Raw genomic sequence first — 16,483 nt, 5'->3', positions numbered from 1 at the left:
TGCAAAGTAGGAGAGGGAAGAGTGCTGGGACTAAAGGCGTGCACTACCACCGCCCAGTCCCCCACTTTTTTCTTAAAACTAGGTTTCTGAATATTTATTATAAGACAGTGAGTACAGTGATTTCCACTTTTGTAGTTAATGAGTTGATCTGGAAAAATAATTCTAATTGGTAAGGCAAGAATGATTACAATGTATTCTTAATTTTTTACCTAGCTTCTTAAATATCTTCTTTTTAAAATTAGAACTTTATTATAAAGAACTTGCAAATAAACCAGGCATGGTGGCACATGCCTTTAATTCCAGCACATGGGAGGTAGAGGCAGGCGAGGCCAGCCTGGTTTACAGAGCGAGTTCCAGGACAGTCAGGGCTAGTTTACACAGAAACCCTGTCTCAAAAAACCAACACAATGTGGGGAGAGGGGACAGAAAGAAAAAGAAAAGGAAAAAAAAAATGAGGCAATTTGTATGACAAGGAAGGGGCAATGACTTTGAAGCTGTCACACAGAAATACACACAAACTTTTGATTTGACAATGGTTTTGGGGTGATTTCTCAAGCTGGACAAGGATTTCCATCTTCAAAATCTTCAAGATTCAGTAGATCTTCCCCACTTTCCATCTGGTCTCAAGTAGTTTCCACTTGTTTTAGCAGTTTGGTATAGATTTGCTTTCGGGTATGTGAGTAAAGATGATACCATTGTCTTTAAAACAAGTTTGGTGTTTTTTTTTTTCATTACAACTTCATTTATGCATGAGGACAGGTGATGGTAAGGTGGTTTTGATCCTTGTTTAATCAGTTGGATTCATGGCATTATCTGTGGAAGAAAGGCTTTTAGTAATTTTCTTTCTTTCTTTTTTTTTTTTTCCAGTAATGTCTCCCTTCTACACATCTTTAAAAGGAACCTACCAAGGATTACCAAGTCTTGCTGATTCTCTTTCTCTCTCCAGTGTTTTGAGACAGCGTTTCTCTGTGTAGCCCTTGTTGTCCTGGAACTCACTATATAGACCAGGTTGGACTATGCCTCCCAAGTGCTGGGATTAAAGGTGTGCACTACCACTGCCCAGCCAATTCTTTCTATTAAAAGCCAGACATCAATATTTCAGTTATTTGAGATGCCTAAGTGAAAATGCATTATGTGGAGCTGGAGAGGGTTGAGCTGGTAAAGATGCTTGCCCTCAAATCTGCATGTAAACATGCATGAGTGCAAGTGCCAATGCAGAAAATGTTAACCGTTTACATGTCTATTTCCTTCTTCACCTCTGGATGTTGCCTTATTAACCAGAGTTTCGGTGCTGTGAAAGAGTGAAGGCATTACAGGAACTATAAAATCTTTTTCCTGCAGGGTGGTGGTGGTGCAAGCCTTCAATCCCAGCACTTGGGAGGCAGAGGCAGAAGGATGTTTGTGAGGCCAGCCTGGTCTACAGAGTGTGTCCCGGGACAGCCAGGGCTACACAGAGAGGAACCCTGTCTTGAAAAATAGAGATAACTTTTTCCTTCGTGTAAAGTGTAGCTTCAGCTTTTTAAGACAAGTGGATGATAGAAAAGTCACATTGATTTCAATTAGCAGATTTCAGTTCTACCTAAGGCCAGGCTTAGCTTATAAAAAATTATGTCTCTGTGTGCTACCTACCTGAGTGCTAGGGCCTATAGAGGCCAGGGGAGTTGGGTCCCCTGGGGCTGAGAGTAGAGGTGATTGTGAGCAACTCAGGTGCTGGGGCCCAAACTTGGGCTCTCTGCAAGAATAATATGAACTCTTAACTACTGAGCCATCTCTCTAGCCTCATGGTTTTAGCTCTCTATAGGAGAGAGCTTTTCCTGTCCCCTCAATTCTGCGCAGCAAGGATATGGAGAGTGCGGGCCAGTGGGTCTAGTCTGTATACTCAAAACTCTGAGTTCTGGAAAGCCAGAGTCTACGAGGAGCAGGACTGGGTGGGGGTTGGGGAGTAAGATTCTGCACAGTCCTTCTTTAGCTCCTAAGCCCTGGGTGTGGATTGCCTTTCTGATTATAACGCCTCAGGGATTCTGGTTCCCGGATAGGGATAATGACGCAGCTTAGTAGCTTAGTGGGATCTGAACACATCCGGCAGGACCTTCCAAACTTGCAGTCTTAGCTCTTCCCATATCCTTTCAGTTCTCTTTCTCTTGATAGCTAGCTACTACCCCTAATCCAGTCCCTACCTGTGAAGAGACTCCACCTGTGACCTCATTCAGATTCTGTTGGGGAGCCTGATCTACAGAGTGCCTTCCGGGCCTGTTAAGGAGTTAGGGAGATAGCCTGCTTTTGCATGGCTAATTGTTCAAACTCCCCACCCCCACCCCTTTTAACGAAAATCAGTGGTCTGTTTACTATTTGATAAACAATAAAAACGGTAGCACTAATGAAGCCTTTATCAAAACCTCCAGTTCTTTCTTTGGCCTTTTCTGTTATACCTAACACTGAAGTAAAAAAAAAAAAAAAGTAATTTTCACATTCCCATTCCTTTTAGTAGAAAGACAACCTTTTTAGTTCCAATATGAATGGGTCATATTTTTGTGTGTACCTAAATGACTTTTGTGTCTCTTCAAATTGCTGGTGTCAGCCTATTGACAATTGATTATACTTTCTCTGTATTCTAGGGCGATGCTCACTGATCTGAACTCAGATGGTGAACAAGATGTGGAAAGAACTGCACCAGGTATCTTTCTTGCCATTTGAATTGTTATTGAAGTCATATGTTGCATCCTTGCAGCCTGACAGCTATGCAAGGAAAGCACTCATACTCATAAAAAAATTTTTTTTAAATGCCTTTAAAAAGTTAAAGACAGGGAGGCTGGAGAGATGGCTCAGTGGTTAAGAGCACTGGCTGCTCTTCCAGAGGTCCTGAGTTCAATTCCCAGCAACCACATGGTGGCTGACAACCATCTGTAATGAGATCTGGCACCCTCCTCTGGCGTGCAGGCATACATGGAGGCAGAATGTTGTATACTTAATAAATAAATAAAATCTTAAAAAAAAAAAAAAAGTTAAAGACATTGCAAGTCAGGTGTAGTGGTGCATGCCTTTAAGCCCAGCACTCCAGTACTCAGAGAGTCAGGCAGGTATCTTCACAGGTCAGCCTGGTTGATAGAGCAAGTTCCAGGAGACTGAGGGCTACATATAAGACCCTATCTAAACAATAAATAAGTAGACAGTCAAGGGATAATCAGGATGTAGCCTACTTGGTAAAGTACTTTCCTTGCATGCATGAAGCCCTTGGTTCAATTTCTCAGTACCACAGAAGCAGAACATGAGGTGATCCCAGCATTCGGGATACAGGAGGGACCCTGTCCCATTCCAAGGATGACCTAGGCAGGCAAGGATCATTGAGGGTAAGGAAGGGCTTCAGGCAGTCACTATTCCCAAGAATCACAGTGTGCCTTGGCCACAAAGGAGGACTCCAGCTCGGGGACTGTCCCTGGTGGTGTATAGTACCTTTTCTCACTCAGACATCCCCAGAAAAGTATCCCTTCTCTCTCCTTTGTTAACCAAGTCCAAGGCTCTACAACAAGGGCTGGTCCAGCCAAGATCCCCCAGTGAGCAGACCGAGGCCTGGCAAGGTGAGGTGGAGGAGGGGCTGACTGGAGCTCAAGGTCAGCCTTTGTCTCACCAGAGCTTCTGGGGTTGGAGGCAAACCAAAGCCACAACGCAAATCAGGCTGACCTAGAACACACAAATATTCTTGCTACTGCCTCCCAGGTGCTGGGATTAAAGGCATGCACTATCTTACCTATTTCTCCGTTTAGAGAAAAAAGCGGGACATCAAATGTGTACCTCTACTAGCACTTGGGGAAAAAAAAAACAGTACTAAGAACAGAGCATGGAAGGGCTGCTCTAGGACACTGCTTTAGCGGAAATAGACTTGTGGGCTCTTTTACCCTTTGAACGCTCTGATTTCCTACAAAAATGACAGCCATGCTCACAAAAGTAAAATCCTAAATAATTTAAGTCCAAAATCATCTGTGAGAAGAGGTCCACATAAAACGGAAGAGATGAAAACAATGGCCTCTGTTATTCTTTCGGTCCCTGCCCTAGCCACACCCACTCCCATAACCTCTGACCTGCCCGTCGCCATCTTGGGACCTTTCCTCTTTCTGCTTCCTTGGCGTACGGCACGCGTTTTCTCTGTCTCTCTCTTCTTTTATCTCTCCTCTCTCCTTTTATCTCTTTTCTCTGTCTTTCTTTCTCCCTCTTCCTTAATAAATACTTATGGCTATTTCCTGTGTTTACGTGTCTGTTACCTGCCGCCACCATGGGCCAAGGAAGTGTGCCCTCCTGTAGCCGCTTTCTCATGGCGGGCTCCGCCAGCCCGCCTGGGAATCGTTTTTTAAGAATAACAGCCTCCATAAAAGCAATAGTGTGCTGTGTGCAACAGTTCTAAGTACAGACTTTATCGTCTTCCTACATTTCTTTCCAGCAGGTACCAAGGATAACGTTAAAAACAGTTAAAGGAGAGGTGACTCCCTTTATCCCCCCCCCCATCCCCGGGTGTCCCACAACCCAAGGACATTTAAGGTTACATACATATACACAAAGGGGTTTGTTTTTATGTTGCCAATGATAACTTTCACGTTATCATCAATATCGCTGTCACTGTGGCTGGTTCCATCATCTTCTTTAGCACTTCCCTACAGAGTGATAAAGACACGGGAAAGTCAAAAGGAAGTAGACAGAACTTTTGGCCATCAAAGGATGTTAATCCTATAGTTGATAGTCTTAAGTGATGAAAATAATGTTGGGACAAAACTTAGTAAATATAGAAACCCTGTCTCAAAAACAACAACAACAAAAAAAAAAACTTAGTAAACATTTGTACCTTATAACCTGACCACTGCTCCTCTCTTACATCAAGGTACCCATCAATAGGTGGCTACCTTGAAAACTTTGAAGAAAATGGGCCTTGGGTACAGTGTTTTTGTAATAATACATTGTTTGCTGGGTGGTGGTGGTGCACACCTTTAATCCCAGCACTCAGGAGGCAAAGATAGGTGAATCGCTGGGACTCTGAGGCCAGCCTGGTCTATAAGAGCTACTTTCAGGACAGCCAGAGATGTTAAACAGTGAAACCCTGTCTAGAAAAAAAAACCAATAAGCTGCTCACATTAATAAAAGCACCAGATACCCTGAAGAGGCCTGAGTTGTTCTAGAATATTTTTAGTGGTCTTGGTTGCTGACTATAATCTGTAATTTACTTTTATTACTGATGATCACTTTTCTTCCTTCAAAATCTCAAAAGGAAATATGAATGTGGTTGCAGTCCCAGCACTGGTGAGGCAGAGGCAGGGCTGAGGGCTCAAGGCCAGTGCTACCAGCTTACTAACACTCTGGAGGCAAACGCAATTGCAATTTGTGAGTTTGAGGTCAGCCTGGTCTACCTTAGTGAGTTCTGGGGCAGCCAGTGTTCCATAGTGAGTCTCTGTCTCAGAAAAAAAAAAAAACCACAAAGTGAAAAGAGGTTATATCCATCTAGGCCTCATTCATCTCAGCTCTCTAGGGCTGTAGCTGCTACCCGAAAAGAATCATTACTTTGGTAGTAAATCCTTAATATTCATGTATTGTATACTTGCAAATTCACCTATTTATTAAAATTTAGTTGTAACACTTAAAAACAATTCTTTCAGTGCGTTTGGTCATTTCAGATATGCACAGAGAGGTGAAAAATTTGTCACCCAATGTGTAATTTCCTAGCTGAGGTTGCACATTGATGCCTTCTTACTTCAAAGCTTTAAGCACATATCCTCTACAATATCCCTCTAATATCACATCTTTCACATCTATGTTTCTTTTGCTGGTATCTGAGTACACAAGACCATGCTGTGCTGTGTCTTATGTTTAAATTTTAAAGTATGTGTGTGTCTGTGTGAGGGGGGAGTGAGAGAGAAAAAGAGAGAAAGACGTGTCAGAAGGCAGCTTTCAATAATTGGTTCTCACCTTCTACCTTGTTTGGGACAGGGCAGCTTTTGTTTCTGCCACATTGCATACTTGAGACTAGCAGGCTTACAAGCTGCCAGACATAGCTGTCTCTGCCTCCCATCTCACCATAGGCATGCTGGGATTACAGATTCAAGACACCACCTCTGCCTTGTTTTGCTTTGTTTTTGCTTTTCAAGGCAAGGTTTCTGGGTGTAACCCTGACTGTCCTGGAACTCCTCTGTATACCTGCTAGCCTTGAACTGACAGATATCTCTGCCTGTCTCCGCCTCCTGGTAGTGCTGGAATTAAAGGCATGGGACACCACACCCAGCTTCATATCCGGTTTAATAAAACTTTTTATGGGCTAAAAAGCCTTTTCACAGACCCACATTTTAGAAAACGATAATAAAAATACACAGCATTCCAGAACTGACTGAAATATAGTAAGTAAGGTAGGACTGTCACCCGTTCCTTCTATATACTATGCTCTGTGTATCTAGCCAAGAATAAACTTGCTACATGTACAATCACACTTTATAGCTTATTCATGTTGTGCACTAACAAGGAAAATTCTTAGGCTATATACCACAAACAATCATAACAATTCTTATGTGTATAACTACTTTTATGCTAAACATACACCTACTTTTATTATTAAATTTCATATTTTAAAATTGAGACCATTTAAAACTGGCAAGACTTTACTTTGGTCTTACCAAATTAGACATATCCTGTCGTACTGAATACATTAAAATCACATTTGTTTAAGATACATAACATGTTGAGGGCAAGAGAGATGGCTTAGTGGCTATAAAGGTGCTAGCCATGAAAGCCTGGCAACCCAAGTTTGACCCTCAGAACCCATGAAAAAGAATCAAGACATATGGCATCAGCAAGATGGTTCAGTAGAGTTAAGGCACGTTCCACCAAGACTGAGCAGCACATGGTGGGAGGAAAGAAGTAGCATCTTCAAGTTGTCCTCTGACCTCCACACAAATACCCAAATATTCACAGAAGATAAAGAAATATATGGAATTTTAAGAAGTTCTTATTGATTTTTTTTTAAAGGTTTTTGAATTACATGTGTGAAGAATACATGGGCGATAGTGCCTTCAGAGGCCAGAGATAAGAACTCCCTCCCTTTGGAGTTGGGTGTTAGAAAAGGTTGTGAGCTGTACAATGTGGGTGCTGGGAATCAGATTCAGGCCTTCTGGAATAGCAGAAGAACTCTTAACCACCTAGCCAAGTCTCCGGCCCATATTGCATTCATTTTAGAAAGTCCCACTTGACAAATTTCGAAACTGATATGCGTTTAGAGAACTGGAATGGAAAAAGACTCTAAATCAAGTTATATGAAGGACTTGGAATGGCATGATCCATCTTGGAGAGGATTTAAGCCTAATGTGATAGTGGCGAGAAGGCTTGGGGCTGGTTAAGAATGCTTCTGATTCTTCCAGAGGACCAAACTTTGATGGCCGCCACTTAGAGCTCCAGCTCCAGGAGTAGCCAGTGCCAAACACCTTTGGTTTCTGTAGATACCTGCACTCACATGCATATATCTGCACACACATGTACATATACACATAATCAAAAATAAAACAAATCTTTAAAAGTTTGCAGGCCTAGCCAGACAGTGGTGGTGCACGCCTTTAATCCCAGCACTTGGGAGGCAGAGGCAGGTAAATCTCTGTGAGTTCCAGGCCAGCCTGGTCTACAAAGTGAGTTCCAGGACAGCTAGGACTGTTACACAGAAAAACCGTGTTTTGAAAAACAAAAAACAAAACAAAACAAAAAAGTCTGAAGGACTATTTCTGTGGAAGCAGCATTAGATTTGTTATAGCAGTGGTTCAAAGGAGCCGAATTAAAATAAATAGGTTAAAGGTATAGCAAGATAGCTCCCTACTAAGCATAAGTAAGAATCTGCAATTGCAGAGCTACTCACAAATCTAATGGGATTCCCTAGAAGGTACTTTATCCTCCATCAAGAGAAAATCTTGTAATCACATGTTGCAATTCTACAAGCAATTCAAGCACAGTATGACTTGCTAGATCAGATCATCTTCCCTGGAATCAAACTCCAGTTTGTAGACACGTGAACATAGCTAGCGCCTGCTTTTCAAAAGGGAAAAATCACATGGGTATATTTGTTTTTTTTTCCTATTCTAGCTTCTAAAAATATCTCCACGAGCAGACAGGGGAAGAACAAGACAAAGAGAATACTCTCTAAGTAGTTTATTTGTCCAGCAGAAGGATTCTTTTTTCTTTTCTTTTTTTTTTTTTTTTCCCGAGACAGGGTTTCTCTGTGTAACAGCTCTGGCTGTCCTGGAACTCACTTTGTAAACCAGGCTGATCTTGAACTCACAGAGATCTGCCTGTCTCTGCCTCCCGAGTGCTAGGATTAAGGGGATGCACCACCACACCCGGCAACAGAAGGATTTATGGGATAAAAAATATTGAACCTACTTAATTGATTAGTTAAATACATTTGCAGTAAGGCTCAGTTTTCAGCAGACATCAATAGCCATATCTATTCTAGCATGTTTAGAATCCACCACCATGCCCTTGCCATTTTTTTTTTTTTCAGATTCCCACATCTTGGTGTGTTTCTGTCTTCCTTGTCCCACTTACAGCCTGGCGAGTGTTGCTATCATCAATACTGTTGATTTTGTTCTCTTGAAGGATGTCTTGCAAGCGCAGAAATGACTCGGTGTAGCTGGAGAAAAGTATCACAATAGTCAACACACTGGAGAGTTTTTCACCTCAACACCAGATTGCATGCAATTCAGAAACCCAAGCACTAAAACTAAAGTACAATTTGGTGCTGATTGAATAACTGTGTTTGAATTCAGAAAATGCATTAAACAGAATATTGAGGCTGAAGGGTAGCACCTAGATCAACTTTTTCTATTTAGATTAAGAAAGTGAAATAGTGAGATGAATCTGTTGACTATACTTTGTTTTACTTTAATTGGCCCCAAATGTTGTTGCACTTTTTTTTTTTTTTTTTTGATTTTCGAGACAGGGTTTCTCCATAGCTTTTTGGTTCCTGTCCTGGAACTAGCTCTTGTAGACCAGGCTGGCCTCGAACTCACAGAGATCTGCATGCCTCTGCCTCCTGAGTGCTGGGATTAAAGGCGTGCACCACCACTGCCCGGCTTGTTGTTGCGCTTTTAATTTTAACTGGCTCACTTGTTATTTGTATTTTGCCCTCCACTTTGTTTTTCTTTATGGATTCCCTTTAAAAAGCTTCAGTTTTGGGTTTTTATGCATTTTGTTCTTGTTTTGGGTTCAGGCCACAATTACTAGCCTCAGTTTGATTCCCAATATTCCTCCCAGAAAGAGATTTGTCAGTGGTCACTAGGTGTTTTAGCTCTGCTGAGATTCTGACCCTAGAGCATCTGCAGTGGAGAATGTGTGCTTCTCTAAGCAGTCTAGAGCTGTGCTTCTGCTCCCGCCCTCTGCTCTCATCATTAAATACACAGGTCCTGAGGCTAAGCTACATCTAAACTGTTTTCTCCTTGAGTTTCTGGGAATTTGGTTATCAGTTCTCTGAGCCGTGTAGCTCACTCCTAGCCTTAGTAACTGGAATGCATCTGGCCTTGGAGGGACCCCCAGTAAAAACTGAGTACAGGAGAGAACTTGCTACCCACCATGTTCATTATGAGGGCTTCAGAACCCCACGAAAAATAAAAATCTAAAGAAGCTTTGCAGTCTTATTGTAGTAGCACTTAAAAAAAAAAAGACACAGCAAATTACCAGTTTCAGTGACAAAACCAAAGGCTCTTTTCTCTTGGCAAAGAAAGTCTGATAAATCCTAGCTGGTGTTCTCGCGTGCCCCATCAAGTGTACATTTCTTTGCTGCTTATCACAACATGTAACAAGGTCGTTTGGGAAGTGTCCTGCTTAACCACTTCAGTTGGAATTAGCTGCCAACCCCAAGATGACAACTACTGATGCGAGGGAAATGTGGCATAACTTACCCCAGGGATTTGTCCTCCTGAGTTTCCATGTCGTCATCTGGAAATGAAAAATAAAGTGTGAAATGCAGAAGTAAAGCAAATGGTGGTAGGAAGGAGAGGCAGCGGCTTGAGGACCTCTTGGGCTTGAACATGCGGAATGATATTGCCAAACCTAAACATAATTGACATTTTATTAACAGCTTATGGAATAGTTGGAGGAGAGGAAATTATAATAGTCACCCATTTTGGAATTGGGGCCTGTAGTACCATTGGACCCTTTAAACTGCCAAGGATATGAAAGAAGAAAAAAATTTTTTAAAATTTGTCCTTCACTACTTTTTTAGTGTTTTAAAATGTGCATTTATGTATATTAAGAAAAAATATTTTTATTTATTCTTTTGACTCTGAGTAAACTTGGAAAAACCTTTTATATCTAAATTGATAGATGTATGGCACATACTCAGCACTTTAAAAATCAAGTTAGTTTCTTGAAACAGGTGAAGAAAAATGAGCTGAAAAAGGAGGATGCAACCGGGCAGTAGTGGTGCATGTCTCTGTGAGTTCGAAGCCAGCCTGGTCTACAAGAGCTAGTTCCAGGACAGGCTCCAAAGCTACAAAGAAACCCTGTCTCAAAAAACAACAAAAAAAAAAAAAAAAAAAAAAAAGAAAGAAAGGAAAGGAGGATTCTGTGCAGAAAGGTACCTGAGCTCATCTGAAGGGCTCCACCCAGAGAAGCACTTTTGTGAGAGCCAATAGGAATACCTGAGCTGCTGCAGCTCATTCCTATGAAAGCTTAACAGTTTGTTTAAAAAAAAAAAAAAAGGCCTACATTGGCAAAACATAAAAAAACCAACATGATAACAACAAAGGCAACAAAAATCCCAGAGTGGTTTTAGGGGTGGACTCAGGGTAGAATACTTGCCCAGTGCAGAGGAAGGCATAAGCTTGATTCCCAACACTGTGAATGAAACAAGAAAAAAAAAAAGGCAGGGAGGATTAAACATATACAGACCTGAATGCAATAAAACTCGTATTTAATACGTTTAAAGTCAAAGCACTTTGAAGATATCTCCACATCTCTCATTGCATATTCTAGAAGGTACAGAAGCAAGAGTGTGCAGATTTTGCGGCAGGTGAGGCTACTATGTCAGAGGGTTCAACCACTCTATTTATTTATTTGTTTGTTTGTTTGTTTAATTTATTGAGGCATTCTCACTATATAGCCCTAACTGGCCTGGCGCTCTCTGTGTAGACCAGGCTAGCCTCAGACTCAGAGATCAGCCTGCCTCTGCCTCCCACGTACTGGGGTTAAAAGTGTGTGCCACCACTTCCAGAGTCCTTTCTGTCTTGTTTGGCTGGTTTTGTTTTTCCAGTACAGGGTTTCTCTGTGTTGCCCTGGCTGTCCTGAAACTTGCTGGCCTCAAACTCAGAGATCTGCCCTGCCTCTGTATTCTGAAAGTTGAGTGCCACCACTACCGCTGGGATCCAGCTCACTGTACTAAGGTGAAAAAGTGAATCCAAAGTACGTTCAATGTCTCAGATTATAGGACTTTTGTTGTTGTTGAATGGGTCCCTCAGTTTGATGGGGAGCAGTATCAGGTGGCTCCCATTCTAGGGGAAAGTAGAGCGGGGACGGTGACTACCAGCTTACACTGGTACGTTCTAATCTCGGGAAGGATGCTCCTTTCCAACAGTCTCCAACTGCAGTTCCACATGGTTTAGGATGTAATGCTGATTGGTTCTTTCGTAAAAGTTTGTGTTGTTCATCATTCTGGCTGCCTCCAGTTAAAGGGACTCCCTGACTTAGTTTGACAGTTTGAGAGAGAACTAAGGATTCTAGGATGGCATTACTTAGAAACGAGGGGTGAGGTGGTATGAGAAACAAAAACTGGGGAGAGAGGACATGGTTTCCCCTTTGATCCTGGGGAATTTGAAAGAAACTCTGAATTCAGGACCAGAAGGGTCGCTTTCCTCCTTTAGGTCGTGCTTAAAAAGCAGGCCTTTACCGTTGTAAAGCCAGCATTCTTCATCTTCAAATTCTGGGGAATCCACTGTGCCACATTCTGTTTCGGACGTCTGGGGTGTCTGCTCTTCAGACATGGTTGTGGAATTAGGCTTCTGAGTTTGGGAACAGGATGGGGGCACCCGTTGGAGGAGCTGGTACCCAAGTCTAGGTGGCTACTATGAGGATCCGAGCCAGAGTTTCAGGCTTTCATTGCAGCCTCTCAAATGTGCTTGTGATATGGTAAAGGGTGGGGCTTGGGTGGGGTCGGGGTAAGGATGCCAGGCCCCAGGCCAGAGACCAGGGTGTTGGGAATGGGGAAAACCAGAGAATGTAACACCTCTGTAGTATTCTAAAGGCCTACCTTCAGTGGAGGTCTTTGAAAACACTGACTTCTAAGTTCCCTTCAGCTAGGGTGGAAGTATTAAAAGCTCAGTGATCTAGTCAGTATCAACCAGGGTGAGGCGGTAGGTCTTATAGGCTTCCTTTTACCGGATTAGGTACCAGAGCTTCCACCTTGCCACCAACTCACCACCAGTTTAGCACCGTGGAGCTTGCTCTTCCCAATCTGCCCCTTACGCACAGGTTTCCTGGCATTGCTTGTACAGGACAGGAGGATGGGTGGGGTCAGTCAGCAGTGGTGTTGGAAGGGTACCGAGCGTGGGTACTGGATCATGGGAGGTGAGGGCCGGAGGAGAGGAGATAGGCTGGCTGCAGGTAGAAGTTTGTGGAGGAGTCGGATAAGAAAAGGTTACATGTCAGCGGTACCCTTTACTCCTATCCTCCAAGGGCATAGAAAAAACTGGCATCTGGGTTCTCCCTCAGCTGGGGCGGAAATGCTAAAAGAATATCTGACATTTAGTTAATGCTGGGGGGCGAGGGACGGACGGGGAGCAGAGGAGGTACTCTTACACCCTTCCTTTCACGGGTGCCAGATACTGAAAATGAGTTCCCTACTTTACAAAAGCCACAGGACCATTGCGGAGACAATATTCTCTTGAGACAAAGTCTCAGTATGTAGCCCCTGCCTGATTTGGAACTCGCTATGTAGATCAGTCTGGCCCCAAACTCACAGAAATTCATCCTCCCGCCTTTGGCCTCCCTGAGTATTGCCATTAAAGGGGCATGCTACCACACTACCTTCCAGTTACTATTTTGTGAGGGTCAGTTAGTTGCTCCTCAGCTCATCCTTGTATTGGGTCAGTTAAAGGAAAGCCTGACTTTGTTAAGGTGGCCAGATCTCACTGTGGAGCATGACTCTCTTTCCCAGAGACTCATGCAGACTTTTAGACTTCCCAGCACAGTTGTGGAGCCCAGAAGGTGGGCTCATGGTCACCTGGCTTCAGGGAGGGGGAGGTTGGGAATTTAGGGAGAAAGAATGTCACATCTCTGCAGTTTCCTTAAGTCCCATCCTCACTGGAGTACCTAGAAAGTACTGGCTCCTAGATTCTCCCTCGGCTAGAATGGCTGGACAAAGCAAATGTCTGTCTACTGGGTCAGTCACGTGCTAGTTTTTACCTTATAAAAGCAAGAAGACTTCACTCGGGGGCTTGACTTTCTGTCCAAACTCACAGCACAGACCATTATTTTCCTGTATGGTACTAAGAGTGCACAGAAGGTAGGGTGGGGGGAGTGGGGGGGGAGTCAATTGTGTGTGATGGGACCAGCTGGGGAACACAGCACTAGAGAATGCCAGACCTCTAAAGGTATCCTAACAGTTCACATTCATTGGAGGACCCAGAAAACACCAGCACTTAGTTCTCCCTCAGCTAGACTGGGAGCTCTAAGGAAACATGGCCTCTTTTTCTTTGTGTGTGTGGGGGGGTTGGCTTCTATAGTCCTTCTTCCAAACCAAACCAAATGAAATCACTTAACCTAACCTTAACTTAACATTTGACTTTGAAGTAGTGCTTGAGGAACACAGAAAGTGGGGTTGGGGTGCGGTGGAAGGAGATAGGAGGAATGTGGCTGGGAGTGGGGGGGGGGTGAGGGTAGCATGGAGTTTCTGGAGTGGCAAGAATAGAAAAAGTCACATCTCTCTCACACCCTGAAGGTTGTTGGTGGTTGGAGAGCCTAGAAAAGACAGGTGCCTAAGTTCTCTCTCAACTAGGTTGGAACTGTGAAGAAAATGTATGGGACCTTCTTAATATAGGGGAGGGTTGCCTCTATGTTCTTCCATTTGCTACCGTTTATAACAAACCTCCACACCTTCTAAAGATGCCAAGACTTCACTTTTGACCCTGGCTTTCCTTCCCCATGGACCTGCATAGGCTGTTAGCTCTTCAACAACTACCCCTAGAAGCCAGGCAGTGGTGGCGCACGCCTTTAATCCCAGCATTCGGGAGGCAAGAGGCAGGCGGATCTCTGTGAGTTCGAGACCAGCCTGGTCTACAAGAGCTTCCAGGACAGGCTCCAAAAACCACAGAGAAACCCTGTCTCGAAAAAAACAAAAAACAAAAACAACTACCCCTAGAGCACAGAAGGTGGGGGTAGGTTGGAGGGTGGGGTGATAAAGAGGGTGCAGGGGGTGGATATGATGAGAGACTCTCACGCCATCATAGTATGCTAAAGGCCCAGAGAATACCCTACTGCCCCATCATCATGGAGAAAGCCTTAAAACTATTGGTGCCTAGTCTCTCCAGCTTGGATGAAAAGCTACAAAAACACCTGTGATCTAGTCCCTGTATATCTACATATACACATACACACATATGTTGGTGGGGAGAGGCCTGTTCCTTGCTCTTCCTTTAACTGGGCCATGGGAGGGAGGTGACCTATTATACTGCCGTTGGTTCAGGTACTGAGCCTCCTTAAGTACTAACAGAGATCTTACTGACTCTTCCTCCCAACTGACTGGCCAGATCATTAGCTTTCCCAGTTAGTGCTGGCCAAGCCCAGAAGGCTTGCTTTGCTACCGTGGCCTTCTGGCATAAAGAAAGTGCTCTTAGTGACGGTTTAAAATCAACTCATCGCCCGGCGGTGGTGGCGCACGCCTTTAATCCCAGCACTCGGGAGGCAGAGGCAGGTGGATCTCTGTGAGTTCGAGACCAGCCTGGTCTACAGAGCTAGTTCCAGGACAGGCTCCAAAGCCACAGAGAAACCCTGTCTCGAATAAAACAAAAACAAAAACAAACAAATAAAATCAACTCATCCACCTTAACTGCTGGCTTTCTGAGGTCTTTCCCCAGGGCAGAATTTCCGCAATTCTCCTGGTTCTAGTTTGCTGTCTGTTGACAATAAAACACGAAACGAGACGAGAGCAACTTGGGGAGTGTCTCAGCCTTTCTATCGCTGTGATAAAACACCGTGACTAGGAGCAACTTTGGGTAGGAAGGGGCTTATTTCTGCTTACAATTTTCCAGTCACTCTCCCTCACTAAGAGAAGTCAGAGTAGGACTTGACGCAGAAAACTGGAGGCTGCTTTCAGCTTGCTCCCTCTGACTAGCTCAACCTGCTTTCTTATGCAACCCTGGATCACCTGGCCAGGGGAAGCCCACAGCCCACAGTGGGCTGGACCCTTCTACCTCAACCATTAATCAATAAAATGCCCCACAGACTTGCCTACTGGCAATCTGATGGAGGCATTTTTCTCAATTGAGGTTCCCTCTTCCCAGATGCCCTTAACCTGTGTCAAGTTAAAAAGTAGCCACACAGGAGATAAAGGTTTATTTCATCTGTTTAGGGTACTTTCAAACATCCCTCTGAAAGCTCACAAGGCAGGCCTTCGTTTTTAGCATTTCTCTGCATTATTATCTTCTGAGGTTCTACAGAACAGCTCTTTCTTTAAGCGATGGGCACACAACAGCTTTTCTAGCCCAAACCACCACAATCCTTCCCAAAACACGGATAAGTCTGTCACAGCAATTGCCGTAGTGGTTGGTATAAGTTTCTGTTCTAGTACACTTTCTGTTGCTATGGTAAATGCTGACCAAAACTAACTCGGGGAGGAAAAGGTTTATTTCACTTTACAGCGTAGAGTCTGTCAGAAGGGAAGCCAAGACAGGAGCTCAAGCCAGAGCCTGGAGGCAGGAACTGAAGCAGAGTCCGTAGAGGAGTGTTTCTCACTAGCTTGCTCCCCACGTCTGGACCAGCTTGGTTTGTTTGTTTGTTTATTTATTTACATTTTTATTTTTTTTACAACCCAGGAGGTACCCAGGGGGACACAGCTGGGGACCTCCTACTTGTCCAGGGATAGCATGCACTACGCACAGTAAGCTGGGTCCCCCCACATCAAACATTAATCAAAAAAATGCCCCAGAGATTTGCCTACAGGCCAATTTGATGGAGCATTTTCTCAACCAAGGTCCCCCTTTCCTTGATGGCTCTCCAGTCTGCATCAGGTTGACAAGAAGCTACCCAGTACATACCCCTCCTCAGTGTTTCTTGATGCCTGAATACTTTAACAAAGCCTCTAATCCTGACAGGTTGGCCCTGCCTCCCCCCCCCCCCCCCCCCCCCCCCCCCCCCAGCATCTCACTGCCGCTGTTTCCTCAGGCAGGGAGCTTCCTGTCCTCAGTTCTTTTAGTCTTTTGTTTTTTATGGATATTTTTTGTTTGCTTTATTTTGTTTTTGTTAGGCAGGGTTTTATTGTGAA

The 16,483-nt window shown here is 43.9% G+C and overlaps 1 protein-coding gene across 1 annotated transcript; it reads right to left on the bottom strand.

The window, feature by feature from the left end:
• Window positions 1–3,849: 3,849 nt before the first annotated feature.
• Window positions 3,850–11,987, bottom strand: LOC126491572 (testis-specific protein TSX-like). The gene is made up of 6 exons (XM_050127322.1): window positions 11,894–11,987; window positions 10,810–10,845; window positions 9,909–9,945; window positions 8,557–8,641; window positions 4,540–4,643; window positions 3,850–3,913 (listed from the first exon to the last, which is right to left on the bottom strand). Exons 1-6 carry the CDS (start codon window positions 11,985–11,987, stop codon window positions 3,850–3,852), a joined length of 420 nt encoding a protein of 139 aa, XP_049983279.1.
• Window positions 11,988–16,483: the final 4,496 nt, after the last annotated feature.

The sequence above is a fragment of the Alexandromys fortis genome, unplaced genomic scaffold (assembly GCF_014885135.2).
Source record: "Alexandromys fortis isolate MF-2015 unplaced genomic scaffold, M_Fortis_MF-2015_v1.1 scaffold_266, whole genome shotgun sequence".
Classification (NCBI taxonomy): Eukaryota; Metazoa; Chordata; class Mammalia; order Rodentia; family Cricetidae; genus Alexandromys; species Alexandromys fortis.
The sequence above is the reverse complement of the archived record's forward strand: the minus strand, read 5'-3'. Positions and strand labels throughout refer to the sequence as shown.